The sequence below is a fragment of the Amblyraja radiata genome, chromosome 1, assembly GCF_010909765.2.
Source record: "Amblyraja radiata isolate CabotCenter1 chromosome 1, sAmbRad1.1.pri, whole genome shotgun sequence".
Taxonomy (NCBI): domain Eukaryota; kingdom Metazoa; phylum Chordata; class Chondrichthyes; order Rajiformes; family Rajidae; genus Amblyraja; species Amblyraja radiata.
In genome coordinates this window covers 32,045,832-32,061,606 of record NC_045956.1, presented here as the reverse complement: position 1 = coordinate 32,061,606, position 15,775 = coordinate 32,045,832, and the positions used below count along the sequence as shown (strand labels likewise).

Genomic DNA, 15,775 nt, shown 5'->3' with positions numbered 1-15,775 from the left:
GTTTTCACCCAGTGCTCCGGTTTCCTCCCACACTCCAAAGACGCGCAGGTTTGTAGGTTAATTGGCTTCGATAAAGATTATAAATCGTCCCTGGTGTGTGTAGGATAGTGCTAGCGTACCGGGATCGATGGATGGCCGAATGGCCAATGTCCACAATGTATCTCTAAACTAAACATTGTGTCATAATCTTTAACCAACACCACGACAATGCCATAGCTTCATTCAATAAATTTATTGTGGTATTGTTTAATTTTAAATACAATCTATTTGCATAAAAAAAATATTTAAATAGTATTAAATAACAAATAAATATGATACATTCAGAAGACTTTTGACAGCTCCTACACTGTGGAACTTTACACATTGCACAGAGTCAGGGGGATGCGGGTTTCGAACCTAAAGCACGGTTAAGCACTCAGTTTCAGCTACGAAAGAATGAGCAGGCAGTGGAGTTACTGGATCTCACCGATGCTGGGATACAAGATGCAAATACTGCTGGGAGAAACTCATCGGATCTTCCTGGATTTCGACTACAATGCTAACTGGCTAATGAAGTCACCTCTGGAGCTTCCTGAGTTACAGGGAGAGGTTGGGTAGGCTAGGATTGTATTCCTTGCATGACAGGAGGCTGTGGGTTTATTTTATAGAGGTGTACAAGATCATCATAGGGTGAATGCACTGTCTTTTACCCAGAGTAGGGGAATCAAGAACTAGAGGGCATGGATTTAATATGAGAAGGGAAAGATTGAATAGGGACCCGAGGGGAAACGTTTCCCCACACAGATAGTGGTGGGTGTATGGAATGAGCTGACAGAGGAAGTTGGTGGGGCAGGTGTAATAATAACTCCAACAGGAACATTTAGACAGGTTTTAGTAGGATTTGGATCTATTGCAGACAAATGGAACCAGCTCAGATGGGTCATCTTGGTCGGCGTGGAGACGTTGGGCCCAAGGGCCTGTTTCAGTGCTGTATGTCTCTATGACTGCGTTAGATACAGTGGTCTTCAGTTTCCAGATGTCCAATGTTGACCTTTCTGCAACAAGAAAAAAATCAACACCAGTCAGAACTAATTGAATGATAAATATCCTGCCTCTAATAGACTCAGCCTTGGACTTATTCAGTGGAAACAGGGCCTTCGTTCCTGATCCATCCCACCATTAATCCCATGTTACACCAATCCCATTTTCTATTCCCTCCACCTCTCTTCCAGCTTTCCTCTACTACAATCTGTTGGAAGAAGGATCCCAGGCCTAAAACGTCACCTGTCTGCATGATGGGCTACCCTGGAAGGTTAGAGTGCATGGGACTCAAGGGGGAGTAGCGGAATGGATAGAAAATTGGCTTCATGGAAGGAAGCAGAGGGTGACGGTGGAAGGTTGCTTCTCGGACTGGATGCCTGTGACTAGTGGTGTGCCTCAGGGTTCGGTGCTGGGCCCGTTACTGTTTGTCATCTACATCAATGATTTGGATGAGAACATACAGGGCAAGATTAGCAAGTTTGCAGATGATACAAAAGTGGGTGGTTGTGCAGATAGTGAAGATGGTTGTGAACGATTGCAGCAGGATCTGGATCGATTGGCCAGGTGGGCGGAGGAATGGTTGATGGAATTTAATACAGAGAAATGTGAGGTGTTGCATTTTGGGACGTTTAACAAGGGCAGGACCTACCCAGTGAATGGCAGGGCTCTAGGGAGTGTTGTAGAGCAGAGGGATCTAGGAGTGCAGGTACATAGTTCCTTGAAAGTGGCATTACAAGTGGATAGGGTGGTCAAGGCTTTTTAGCGCATTAGCCTTCATCAGTCAAGAGTATTGAGTATACAGTGGAAGTTGGGAGGTCATGTTGCAGTTGTATAAGACATTGGTGAAGCCACATTCAGAGTATAGTGTTCAGTTTTGGGCACCATGTTATAGGAAAGATGTTGTCAAACTGGAAAGAGTGCAGTGAAGATTTACAAGGATGTTGCCAGGACTTGAGAGCCTGTGCTACAGGGAGAGGTCAAGCAGACTAGGACTGTAATCCTTGGAGGACAGGAGGATGAGGGTGATCTTATAGGGGTGTATAAATCATAAGAGAAATAGATTGGATAAAGATAGATCTGGTCTCTTGCCCAGAGTGGGGGAATCGAGAACCAGGGGAAAGATTGAATAGGAAACTGAGGGGTAACTTTTTGACACAAGGGGTGGTGGGCGTTTGGAACGAGCTGCCGGAGGAGGTAGTTGAAGCAGGAACTGTCGCAACGTTGAAGAAACATTTAGACAGGTACAAGGATAGGACAGGTTTGGAGGAATATGGGCCATCGCGGGCAGGTGGGACGAGTGTAGATGGGACATGTTGGTCAGTGTGGGCAAGTTGGGCTGAAAGGTCTGCTTCCACGCTGTATGAATTTATGACTGTCCATGTTCTCCAGAGATGCCGACTGACCCACTGAGTTTCTCCAGCAGAGTTATAATTTCATACAGTGTGGAAACAGGTCCTTCAGCCAAACTTGCCCATGCTGCCCAGCATGCCCATTCGACACTCGTCCCACCTCCCATATCCCTGTAAACCCATCCTATCCATGTACCTGTCTACGTAGAGTCATAAAGTATAAAATCTTGAGGGGAATAGACTTTACTTTAGATTCTAGAGATACAGATTCGGCCCAACAAGTCCACGCCAACCAACGACCACCCCGTACACTACACTATCCTACACACTCGGGTCAGCTAACAATTTACAGAAGCCAATTAACCTACAAACCTGAATGACCTTGGAGTGTGGGGGCACCCCGGAGAAAACCCACACAGTCACAGGGAGAATGTGCACATTCAGTACAGACAGCACCCGTAGTCAGGATCGAACCGGGGTCACTGGCGCTGTAAGGCAGCAATTCTACCACAGCTTCAATGTGCCCCCAAATAGATAGGCTGAATACTCCCAGAGTACGGGAATTCACAGCAACTTGGTTGGCATGGAGGAGTTGGGCCGAAGGGCCTGTCACTGCGCTTTATGACCCTGCATCTACTCGGAAGAATGACCCCGCCAGAGGGACACGGACTTACATTTTTAAGCCACGATTCCATTCTCCGATCTCAGTTTCTGTTTCTCTTCGTTCACAGTTTCACGCTCAGCTCTCATTTTCTTCCTCAAGCTGCAACAGATCAAACAAGGCAATGAAAGTAAAAGCATTCCCACACCAGAGAAGGAATAACGTAATGAGCAACACGCACACTCGCACACACACACACAAAGTGCTGGAGTAATTCAGCAGGTCAGGCAACATCACTGGAGAACGTGGACAGGTGACGTTTCAGGTTGGTCTGTAGGCAGCATGGGCAGGTTGGGCTGAAGGACCTGTTTCCACACTGTATGAAATTATAACTCGGTTGGTCTGTAGAAGGGTTCCGACCTGAAACGACACCTTATCTATGTTCTCCAGAGATGCTGCTTGACCTGCTGAGTTACTCTTGGAAGTCCCAATCTTTGCAAATATCCTCACCTGAAATGACAATCAGTCAAACCGAGGAACTAACGGTTCAGTGAATCTCGGAATTGCCAATTATAGTTTTGGTTAGTTTGACATCTGGTTACGATGTAACAACAGAGAAAGATTTAATAAGAAGCTTTACTTTTTCACAAAACTTTTCACACTAAAGCTGGTGGGTTTATGGAATGAGCCAGTGGAGGAGAATGTTGGGGCAGGTACTATCACCACATGTTTAAGAAACATTTGGGCAGGTCCGTGGTTAGGACCAGGTTTCGAGGGATATGGGCCGAATGCAGGCAGGTCGGGCTTGTGTAGATGGGGCATGTTGGTCGGTGTGGGCAAGTTGGGCCGATGGGCCTGTTTCCACGCTGTATCAATAGACAATTGGTGCAAGAATAGGCCATTCGGCCCTTCGAGCCAGCACCGCCATTCAATGTGATCATGGCTGATCATCCCCAATCCTGCCTTCTCCCTATATCCCCCGACTCCGCTATCTTTAGGAGCCCTATCTAGCTCTCTCTTGAAAGTATCCAGGCCTACACCGCCCTCTGAGGCATAGATTTCCACAGACTCACAATTCTCTGTGAAAAAAAGTGTTTCCTCATCTCCGTGGGGGAGGGGGGGGGGGGGATACTATGGTGCCGGAGACTTGCTTTGTCCCAGATAGTGTTGCGGTTTTTGGCCATTTTTGGGACCATTCCAATAGCAGGTCCCTAGGGAGTAGAGCAGAGCAGAACCAGGCACATAGTTCCCTGAAAGTAGTGTCACGGGTCGATAGGGTAGTCAAGATGGCTTTCTCTTCTTTAGACGAACAGTGGGGAAACAGGCCCTTCGGCCCACCGAGTCCGTGCTGACCAGCGATCACCCCGTACACTAGCATTATCCCACACACGAGGGACAATTTACAGAAGCCAATAAACCCTACAAACGTGCACGTCTTTGGAGTGTGGGAGGAAACCCATGTGGTCACAGGGAGAACGTGCAAACTCCGTAGAGCAGCCGTACTAAGGATCGACTCCATGTCAGTGAGGCAACAACTCTACCGCTGCACCACTGTGCCCCCCATCACTCTGCCTCGGGAAAGCAGCCAACATAATCAAGGACCACACACCCTGGTCAATCCCTCCTCTCTCATCTCGCATCGGGCAAAATTTTTGTTTAGAGATACAGCGTGGAAACAGGCCCTTCGGCCCACTGGGTCTGCACCGACCAGGGATCCCCGCACATTAACACTATCCTACACCCACTAGGGACAATTTTTACATTTACCAAGCCAATTAACCTACAAACCTGTACGTCTTTGGAGTGTGGGAGGAAACCGAAGATCTCGGAGAAAACCCACGCAGGTCATGGGGAGAACGTACAAACTCCATACAGACAGCACCCGTAATCAGGATCGAATCCGGGTCTCTGGCGCTGCATTCGCTGTAAGGCAGCAACTCTACCGCTGCGCCAACGTGACCGCCGTTTGACAGCATGTACCACAACTCTTAGGAACAGCTTCTTTCCTGCTGTTGTCAGACTGCTTATTGATCTTCTCAGAAGTTAAAGGTGTAGTCCCGAGCTTCCAGCCAACCCGTTTGTACTTTTGTACTTTTTTTTTGTACTTGCACTTTTTAATCTGCACTTTCTCTGTAACTGCATTAATTACACTGTAACACAAAAAGCATTGAATAGCTCAATGTGTCAGCTGGCATCTCTCGAGGACATGGAGAGGCAACGTTTCAGGTCAGGAACCTTCTTCAGAGTCTGCAGAAGTGTCAAGTGTCTGAAGAAGGGGCCCGACTCAAATCGACGCCTATACATATCCTCCACAGATGCTGCTTGACCCATTGAGTTACTCCAACGCTTTGTGTTTTAGGCAGGATCCCAGCTCCTGTAGTTCATTGTGTCTACACTGTAACACTACATTCTGCATGCTGGTATTTTTTTCTTTGCACCACTTGGTGTACTTGTGTATACTGCCTCATGTATACTGCCATTTGAATGAATAGCACACAAAAGAAGGTTTTCCCACCATATCTTGGTATACGTGACATTAATATGTTCACGTTATAGGAGTAGAATTAGGCCATTCGGCCCACCGAGTCTACTCCGCCATTCAATCATGGCTGATCTCTGCCTCCTCATCCCATTTTCCTGCCTTCTCCCCATAACCATTGACACCCGTTCTAATCAAGAATTTGTCTATCTCTGCCTTAAAAATATCCTCTGACTTGGCCTCCACAGCCCTCTGTGGCAATGTGTTCCGCAGATTCACTACCCTCTGACTGAAGAAATTCCTCATCACCTCCTTTCTAAAAGAGCGACCTTTAATTCTGAGACTACGACCTCTGGTCCTAGGCTCTCCCACCAGCAGAAACATCCTCTCCACATCCACTATGCCTTTCATTATTCTGCAAGTTTCAATGAGGTCCCCCCTCAACATTCTAAACTCCAGCGAGTAGAGGCCCAGTGCTGTCAAATGTTCAATGTATTAAACCAAATGTCTCGCTCTGCCTGTGAGAAAGCAAACTCCATTTCACACAATCTTACTGTGTGCAACGCTATATAGTTGCGCACACCAGTGGGGGAGATGATAGAGTCGAGCGCTCAACAAAATGTGTAGAAGTTATACTTACTACAAAGCCACAGTGATGGTCGCAGCAGCCAGGACGAGCAGAGATACTCCGACAACTATCAGCGTCACTGAGAGGTCGTCAAAGTGCTCCTTGTCTTTGCCCGTGTGCAGTGCCTGAATCCCACATCGCTCATTCTGATAGCCAGGAAGACATCTGCATGGGAGGGATGCAAATAAACAGCTCAGCAGGTGGAACACTCAAATCAAATAGCCGTGAACTCACATGGGTCGGCCAGACTTGCAAGACCGGAGGATGGACACATTTCTGGCCTGTATAATACAGCAGCACTCAAGACAAGGGGACAAGGGCAGGTAGAGTTTCCTTTGCTCCATAGATGCTGGTGCACCCGCTGAGTTTCTCCAGCAGGTAGAGTGGGTCAGGTAGTCAAGATTAACTGTCATATGCACCACAACAGAATAACAACATTCTTACTTGCTGCCACACAAGAATGATCCCAGGAATGAGTGGGTTAACATATGACGAGCTTTTGTCGCTGGAGTTTAGAAGGGTGAGGGGCGGCCTTATTGAGACTTACAGAATAGTGAAAGGCTTGGATAGAGTGGATGTGGTGAGGATATTTCCACTAATGGAGAGTCTAGGACTAGAGGTCGTAGCCTCAGAATTAAAGGACATCCTTTTAGGGAGGAATTTCTTTAGTCAGAGGTTGGTGAATCTGTGGAATTCTTTGCCACCGAAGGCAGTGGAGGCCAAGTCATTGGTAAGACAGAGATAGATAGATTCTTGATTAGTACGGGTGTCAGAGGTTATGGGGAGAAGGCAGGAGAATGGGGTTAGAAGGGAGAGATAGTTCAGCCATGATTGAATGGCGGAGTAGACTTGATGGGACGAATGGCCTTATTCAACTCCTATTACTTATGATCTTCACAGGCCGATTAACGCAATTACACACATAATAATCAGGATTAAACTAAAGGCAATATGATTTAAGGCTTTTAGATAGACACATCTGGGATACACGGCAATAAAATACTGTTGACATGAATGTGCAGGCAATGGAGGGATATGGATCATGGGCAGGAGGAGGAGATTAGTCTAACTTGGCACCAGGTTTGGCACAAACATTGTGGGCCGAAGGGCCTGTTCCTGTTCTATGACTATTAGGAAGGGATTAACAACCTGGAATCCCCTTATTTGGAGCAGTTGTGTGGGCTGCAGGAACCAGGCATGTGCTTTAATAGAATAGATGTGAAAATACAACGTCTACATCTGGGAAATGTAAACCTTGGGAAGCAACCAGAAGACGCTCACAAGTCGAACAGGAACTCAGAGGATGGAAACGAGGAAATACAGATGCTGATTTACAAAAATGGACAAAGAGTGCTGGAGTAACTCAGCGGGTCAGGCAGCATCTCTGGAGAACATGGACACAGAGTGCTGGAGTAACTCAATGAGTCAGGCAGCATCTCTGAAGAACATGGGTAGGTGATGTTTCAATTCAAGATTGACAGGTTCTTAAAGATAGTCTAAGGTGAGGTAGATGGGAGGCCAGGACTGCTCTCTCATTGGGGAGAGGACAGTTCAGTTGTCTGACAACAGCTGGGAAGAAACTGTCCCTGAATCTGGAGGTGTGTGTTTTCACACTTCTGCACCTCCTGCCCGAGGGGAGAGGGGAGAAGAGGGAGTGGGCAGGGTGAGACTTGTCCTTGATTATGCTAGTGGCCTTGCCGAGAAAGAACTGCAGATGCTGGAAAAATCGAAGGTAGACAAAAATGCTGGAGAAACTCAGCGGGTGAGGCAGGATCTATGAAGCGAAGGAATAGGTGACGTTTCGCGTCGAGACCCTTCTTCAGACACTGACAGATGTCGGGGGGGGGGGGGGGGGGGGGTCGGGAAATAGAGATGAGGCGGAGGCAGTAGGCTTGTGGGAGAGCTGGGAAGGGGAGGAGTATCTGATTTGACTAGATAGCATGCATAACAAAGCTTTTTGCTGTACCTCGGTACACGTGAGAAAAATAAGTCTAAACCTTCATGCAGTGTGTTTCGATAACATTAATCAACGATATATAGACCGCGCCTCAGCGCAGGGCTTCACTCACATGCACGACGGCGCTTTCAGCTCCTTCAGGTACCGGCATTCACCGTGGATGCAGTAATCCTTGTACGTGGTTTTACACGGATCCCGCTTCCTCCCATTCCCATTTTTCTTTTTCTTGCCCTTTCCTTTTTTCGAGCCCTTTCTCTTCCGCTCTTTGTTTTGGGGTTTGACGACCGCTTGCACTGCCAACACAAAGTCAACGGATGTTATTTAGCGTTTTAGTTTAGCGAAACAGCGTGGAAACAGCATTTAGAGCGTGGAAACAAACCCATCAGCCCACCAAGTCCGCGCCGACTAGCCATCCCCCGTTCACGCTAGTCCTGTGTTATTCTGTCCAAGCGAGATATGAGGTGCTGTTCTTCCAGCACTCTGTGTCCATGTTCTCCAGAGATGCTGCCTGACCCGCTGAGTTCCTCCAGCACTCTGTGTCCATGTTCTCCAGAGATGCTGCCTGACCCGCTGAGTTCCTCCAGCACTCTGTGTCCATGTTCTCCAGAGATGCTGCCTGACCCACTGAGTTACTCCAGGACTCCGTGTCCATTTAATCCTTTGAACCATTTAATAGAGTCATAGTCATAGAGTGGAACAGTGTGGAAGCAGGCCCTTCAGCCCAACTCGCCTACACCAGCCGACATGCCCCAGCTACACTAGTCCCACTTGCCTGCGCTTGGTCCTTGCATTGGCAGCTTTCTTAATCCTTTTACAAGATAGGGATATCCCAAACAGGGCCAGTCGTATCTCACAGGTTTTACCCATCCCTATCTGCCCAGGGATATTTGAAACCAATTATGTGGTGTTAGACATCAAAGGCATTTACAGTAAAAAGGACAGTTTCCTCCTAGCTGTTATCAGGCAACTGGGTGGCACGTGGCAGAGTTGCTACCTTACAGCACTTGCAGCGCCAGAGACCCGGGTTCGATCCTGACCACGGGTGCTGTCTGTACGGAGTTGGTACGTTCTCCCTGTGACCTGCATGGGTTTTCTCCAAGGTCTTCGGTTTCCCCCCACACTCCAAAGACATGCAAGTTTGTAGGTTAATTGGCTTGGTATAAGTGTAAATCACATAAGTGTGTGTAGGATAGTATTAATGTGCAGGGATCGCTGGTTGGTGCGGTCTCAGAGGGCCGAAGGGCTGTATCTCTAAAATAAAATAAACTAAACTGAATCATCCTCTTACCCACTAGAGAGCGGTCCTGAACTCCCATCTACCTCATGAAGACGCTCGCACTATCTTTAATCAAACTTTACTGGACATTATAAACGTTATTCTCTTTACCCTGTATCTGTATACTGTGGCTTGATTGTAATCATGTACAGTCTCTCCGCATAGTCTTGTATGTAATCATGTATAATCTTTGGATAGCACGTAACAAGAGCTTTTCCACTCTACCTCGCTACACTTGACAATAAACGACAACTAAACTCATCTCCATCATTGCTCGATGTCCCTTTCAAAAGCCCCTCTAAAGGTCCATATCACCTACTCTAGCACGGAACAAAAAAGCTTTTCACTGTACCTCAGTACACATGACGATAAACTTACCAACACACTTGCTAAGAGAGTCTGCAGTTACTGGAATGTGCCGCTTTGAACAGTGGGCTAAAGGTGATGTTATTGAGATCTTACATACCTTTAGGTAGAGTTACACCATCCTGAAGCTCCACCGATCCCGAGAGCTCATAGTCTTCTGAATAATCCTCTTCATCCTCCTCCTCCTCCTCCATGGAGCCTGTGAGTTGCTCTGGGACAAACTGGGAGGTGTCACCATGGCTGACTGCAGAGACGTTTGGTGCTGGAAGCGCTGGCGTGGTCAATACTGTTCCCTCACCCTTGCCCAAAGGCAACCCCACCACTGTTAGGATTCAAGAGAATTTAATTGTTATGTGTACTGAAAATGGAACAATTAAATTCTTACAGGCCTGTAAACTCATGCAGGCACTACTTGCAGGTACTAGGGCAACATTCAAGAAGCAGGGGGATGGATAGGATAGGTTTAGTGGGATATGGGCTGAATGCAGACAATGGAAAAAGTTGCATCTTAACTTTTAGTGGGATATGGGCTGAATGCAGACTAGTGTAGATGGGGCTTGTTGGTCAGCAAGGGCAAGTTCGACCTAAGGGCCCATTTCAACCTAAATGTAGAAGTGATTTTGTAGGAAACAATGTGCTGGATTTACTCAGTGGACCAGGCAGCATCGCTGGAGAACATGGATAGGCGACATTCAGCTAGGGACCCTTTTTCAGAGTGATTTTGAAGGATCAATTAATCGAAAGATACAGCATGGAAACAGACCCTTCGGCCCCAGACCATCGATCTAGTTATTCCACTTTCGCATCCACCCCCCCCCCCCCCCCCCCCCCACACACACACACACACACTGAGGGCAATTTACAGAGGACCAATTAACCTACAAACACGCACTTCTTTGGGATATGGGAGGAAACCGGAGCGCCTGGAGGAAACCCACGCGGTCATAGGTTTCAACGTACAAACGCCACACAGACAGTGTCCGAGGTCGTGAGTGAAAAAAATCAAGAGCGTTTCAACTCTGTAGGAAGAAACTGCAGATGCAGGTTTACACCGAAGATAGACACAAAACGCTGGAGTAACTCGGCGGGAGAGGCAGCATCTCTGGCGAGAAGGAATGGGTGATGTTTTGGGTCGAGACCCTTCTTCGGAATGTGAGATGTACCGAAAACGTAACAATAAAATTCTCGCTTGCATCAGCGGAATCAGCTTGTAAACACAGTGCTCACAGCATAAAAACAAACAAACATAACATCAGAATCGAAACTGGACATTTGCCCTACCAACTGCGTCTAGTTGTTGAATCGGAGGCGGTAAACAAAAGGCGCTCAGCAACACAGTGACAGAAATAAATAACTGGTGAAAAGGTTAGATGAAACTTTTTCCAAAGTTAAGATGCAACTTTTTCCAAAGTTAGATGAAACTTTTCCCCAAAAGCTGCCCCGTCCTGTTTTGTGCCCCGCTCGGAGATTACAAGCTTCCCAGTAACAAACTGACAGGAATATAAACAGTAGTTAAAAAGTTAGATGCAACTTGAGCTAAAGTTTCCCCAGAGATAGATACAACGTGCCGGAATAACCCAGCGGGTCAGGCAGCATCTCTGGAGATATCGGGTCAGGATTGAAGAAGGGTCTCAACCCGAAACATCGCGTATCCAAGATCTCCAGTCGCTGCCTGACCCGCTGAGTTACTCCAGCACTCTGTGTCCATGTTCTCCAGAGATGCTGCCTGACCCGCTGGGTTACTCCAGCACTCTGTGTCCATGTTCTCCAGAGATGCTGCCTGACCCGCTGTTACTCCAGCACTCTGTGTCCATGTTCTCCAGAGATGCTGCCTGACCTGCTGAGCTACTCCAGCACTCTGTGTCCATGTTCTCCAGAGATGCTGCCTGACCCGCTGAGTTACTCCAGCACCTTTGTGTCTATCTTTGGATGAAACCAGTAAATGCAGTTCTTTGTTTCCAAAGTTCCCCCACGAGATTTTTGAACCCGTCCCATTCAGAGCGAGTTGCAAGGTTCGCGGCAGGCAGCTGAGAAGAGCTTACCTCTGGCTGTGGCGAGGAGCAGGACTAGCAGCGCGGTGGACAGGCGGAACATGCTGCAGGGTGTGCGCTTCATGGAACAGTGGCCGCGGCGCCTCTCCATTCACACGTTTAAGCCGCGGCGCCGCTCCATTCACACCCACCCGCCCCGCCCCCGCCGCGTCACCGCCGCACTTCATGAATGAATAGGGTCCTGAGGGGCGCACCCCCATTCATACGCCACTGTGGGAGGGGGCGCACCCCCATTCATACGCCACTGTGGGAGGGGGCGCACCCCCATTCATACGCCACTGTGGGAGGGGGCGCACCCCCATTCATGCAACACTGTGGGAGGGGGCGCACCCCCATTCATGCAGCACTGTGGGGGGCGCATCCCCATTCATGCAGCGCTGTGGGAGGGGGCGCACCCCCATTCATGCAGCACTGTGGGAGGGGGCGCACCCCCATTCATGCAGCACTGTGGGAGGGGGCGCACCCCCATTCATGCAGCACTGTGGGAGGGGGCGCACCCCCATTCATGCAGCACTGTGGGAGGGGGGGAGGCAGTGAGGGAGCGCCGCGCTATGGGGGGGGGGGGGGGGGGGGGGCGACACTGAGGGAGGGGTACCTATATGTAAAGGTCCTGTCCGCACATGTCAGCTCAGAGTTAGTTGATGTGTGTTATGATTTTATATGAATCATTAACATGACTAACTAGTATTTACCTCCTTGGTTACCGTGATTCTGCCGATGTAGGAGGCACTGGGTTCCACACAGGCACTCGGATGTGGACAGTGACCAGTGAGATTCAGGGCAGTTCATCAAAAGGTTAGCACTTGAATCCACAGCAACCATAATTCCCAAATAATCTCTCATCTAAGAGTTAGATTTAGCTCTTAGGGCTGAAGGAATCAAGGGATATGAGATAAAAGCAGGAATGGGGTACTGATTGTGGATGATCATATTGAATGGTGGTGCAGGCTCGAAGGGCCGAATGGCCTACTCCTGCACCTATTTTTCTATGTTTCTAACTGCCTCACAGCGCCAGAGGCCCAGGTTCTATCCTGACCTCCGGCACTGTCTGTGGCTTTCGTCAGGTGCTCCGGTTTCCTCCCACATCCCAAAGACGTGCGAGTTTGAAGGTTAATTGGCCTCTGTAAATTACCCCGTGTGTAGGGAGTGGATGAGAAAGTGGGATAACAGACAGATCCTGATAGGCATATGACGACTCTGGGCCTGTACTCGCTCGAGTTTAGAAGGGTGAGGGGGAACCTCATAGAAACAGAAAAGTGGTGGAGAGAGTGAATGGGAGAGGATGGTTCCACTTGTGGGAGAGTCTAGGACCAGAGGACACAGCCTCAGAATAAAAGGATGACATTTAGAAAGGAGGTAAGGAATTTAGTTAGAAAGAGGGTGGTGAGGAGGAATTTCTTTAGAAACAGGGTGGTGAATCTGTGGAATTCATTGCCACAGAAGGTTGTGGAGGCCACGTCACGGGGTATTTTTCAAGCAGAGATTGAAGAGGTGCTTGATTAATATGGGTGTCAGGGGTTATGGGGCGAAGGTTGGAGTATGGGGTTCAGAGGGAATGATAGAACAACCATGACTGAATGGTGGAGTAGACTTGATGGGCCGAATGGCCTAATCCTGCTCCTAAGAAATGTGTGAACAATCAAAATAAAAATAAACCTAAGGGTCGAAACAAGATTTCATGAAGATGACATAAAGCTTGATGAGAGATACAGGTTTTGACGAGCAGACATGTGGAGAGCGGGAGAGCTTTGGGGAGGGCGTTCCGGAACTTGGGGTCCTGTGACAGGGAGAGATGACCCAGGAATGAAGACAGCCAGCGAGAGTGATGAACACTGCCTGGTCCATCACAAGGACAGACCATCTCACCATCGAAGGGACCAACAGTAGGCGCTGCCTCAGAAAGGCAGCCAACATGGACCCACACACCACCCTGGCCACGCTCTAATCTCGCTACGACCATCAGGGACAAGGTACAGGAGCCTAAAAACTAATGTCCAAGAGTGTCTAGAACATGCTGAGTTACTCCAGCACTCAGTCTCTTTTTCTGAAGCCCAATGGCATGGTGGCGCAGCAGTAGAGTTGCTGCCTTACTGCACCGGAGACCCAAGTTCGATCCTGACTACAGGTGCTGTCTGAGGGTGAGGGATCGCCACACAATGGAGTTTGCACGTTCTCCCCATGACCGCGTGGGTTTTCTCCGAGAGCTTCGGTCTCCTCCCACACTCCAAAGACGTGCAGGTTAATTTGGGTTTGACAAAAATTGTAAATTGTTCCTAGCGTGTAGGATGGTGCTAGTGTACGGGCATCACTGGTTGGCTTGGGCCGAAGGGCCTGTTTCTACGCTGTATGTCTAAAGTCTAAAGCCTGAAGTCCAGGTTCAGGAGCAGCTTCTTCCCTACAACCATCAGGCTCTTGAACACTATAAACTCCAACTAAACTCTGAACTACTATCTGGGTTGCACTAGGGACATTAGGATTTATTTTGTTTTTGCACTATATTCGGATTTTTATTAATTTAACTTTTTTTTGTGTGTTTATTATATCATCTATTGGATACTGTGCTTACAGACCTATTGTGCTGCTGCTGCTGTAAGTAAGAGGTCCAGTGTTTATGACTTCTATTTGAGTCCTGACTCGCCCGTATTGCATATTGGGTTGGAAATTAGCTTAATCACCGGAAATAGTTCACACTTTGAGCTTGTTGAGTACTTTCCCCGCTTTAATTGCTCCCTGAGGAAACTCAGGTAAATAATGAGACCATCACAACTGACAGCTTTTTTTATAGTCCATTGAGTAATTTGCCTTTCAGAATATTGCCCTTCGTCTGTCAGGGTACCGGGTATGAAAGATAGACACAAAAAGCTGGGGTAACTCAGCGAGACTGGCAGCATCTCCGGAGAGAGGAATGGGTCAGGTCGAGACCCTTCTTCAGACCCTGAAGTCTGAGTCTGAAGCAGGGTCTCGACCAGAAACATCACCCATTCCTTCTCTCCAGAGATGCTGCCTGTCCCGTTGAGTTACTCCAGCATTTTGTGTCTATCTTTGGTGTAAACCAGCATCTGCAGTTCCTTCCTACACATATTGAATATAGAAATTGGGATGTTATGTTCCAGTTATACAAGGTTCTGATGAGGCTACGTTTGGAGTATTGTGTTCAGTTTTGATCACCATGTTTTGATCAGCCATGATCACAATGAATGGCTCGAAGGGCCGAATGGCCTCCTCCTGCACCTATTTTCTATGTTATTGGAAAGATGTTTATTTTAATTTACTTTGGAGATACAGTGTGGAAAGTGGCACTTTGGCCCATCGAGTCTGCGCTGACCAGCAACCACCCCGTACATTAATGTTATCCTACACGCTATGGACAATTGGCATACAAACCTGCATGTCTTCAGAGTGTGGGAGGAAACGGAGGACCCGGAGAAAACCCACGTGGTCACATGGAGAATGTACAAACTCCGTACAGACAGCACCTGTATTCAGGATTGAACCCAGGTCGGTCTCTGGCTTGTGAGGCAGCAACTCTACCACTGTGCCATTATGCCAACCTTTAAGTTTGTTAGAAAGGCTCAACCCGAAACGTCAGCCAGTCCTTCTCTCCAGAGATGCTGCCTGTCCCGCTGAGTTACTCCATCTTTTTGTGTCTATGTTTGGTTTAAACCAGCATCTGCAGTTCCTTCTTACACACTTTAAGTTTGTTACATTGCTAAGCTGAAGTGAGTGCAGATATTTATGAGGATGTTGCCAGGACTTGAGGGCCTGGGCTATAGGTGATGGTTGGGCCGGCTAGGATTGTGTTCCGTGGAGCAAAGGAGGATGAGAGTTGATCTTATGGAGGTGTATAAGATCATAGGGGGAATACATAGGGTGAATCTCTTTTACCCAGAGTAGGGGAATCAAGAACCAGAGGACAAAGGTGAGAGGAGAAAGATTTAATCAGACTTGAGGGACAATTTTTTCACATAGTGGGATATATGGAATATATGAGTGTAAGTGGGTTCCATGTGTGGGTATATGGAATGATCTGCCAGAGGAAGTAGTTGAA

The 15,775-nt window shown here is 48.0% G+C and overlaps 1 protein-coding gene across 1 annotated transcript; it reads right to left on the bottom strand.

The window, feature by feature from the left end:
- Window positions 1-217: 217 nt before the first annotated feature.
- Window positions 218-11,848, bottom strand: LOC116972350 (proheparin-binding EGF-like growth factor). The gene is made up of 6 exons (XM_033019928.1): window positions 11,719-11,848; window positions 9,777-9,998; window positions 8,147-8,327; window positions 6,090-6,242; window positions 3,044-3,132; window positions 218-1,034 (listed from the first exon to the last, which is right to left on the bottom strand). The coding sequence occupies exons 1-5, from the start codon at window positions 11,816-11,818 to the stop codon at window positions 3,048-3,050; spliced, it is 741 nt and encodes a 246-aa protein (XP_032875819.1). The 5' UTR covers window positions 11,819-11,848; the 3' UTR covers window positions 218-1,034; window positions 3,044-3,047.
- Between the last annotated feature and the right edge of the window lie 3,927 nt (window positions 11,849-15,775).

Bases quoted from the DNA above. Each gene is read 5' to 3' on its own strand.
- LOC116972350 (XM_033019928.1), bottom strand. From the start codon at position 11,818: ATGGAGAGGCGCCGCGGCCACTGTTCCATGAAGCGCACACCCTGCAGC. The intron at 8,328-9,776 runs GTATGTAAGATC...TTGTGTTGGCAG, and splicing joins TGGTGTAACTCTACCTAAAG to TGCAAGCGGTCGTCAAACCC. The intron at 6,243-8,146 runs GTGAGTGAAGCC...CCTCCCATGCAG, and splicing joins CTGAAAGCGCCGTCGTGCAT to ATGTCTTCCTGGCTATCAGA.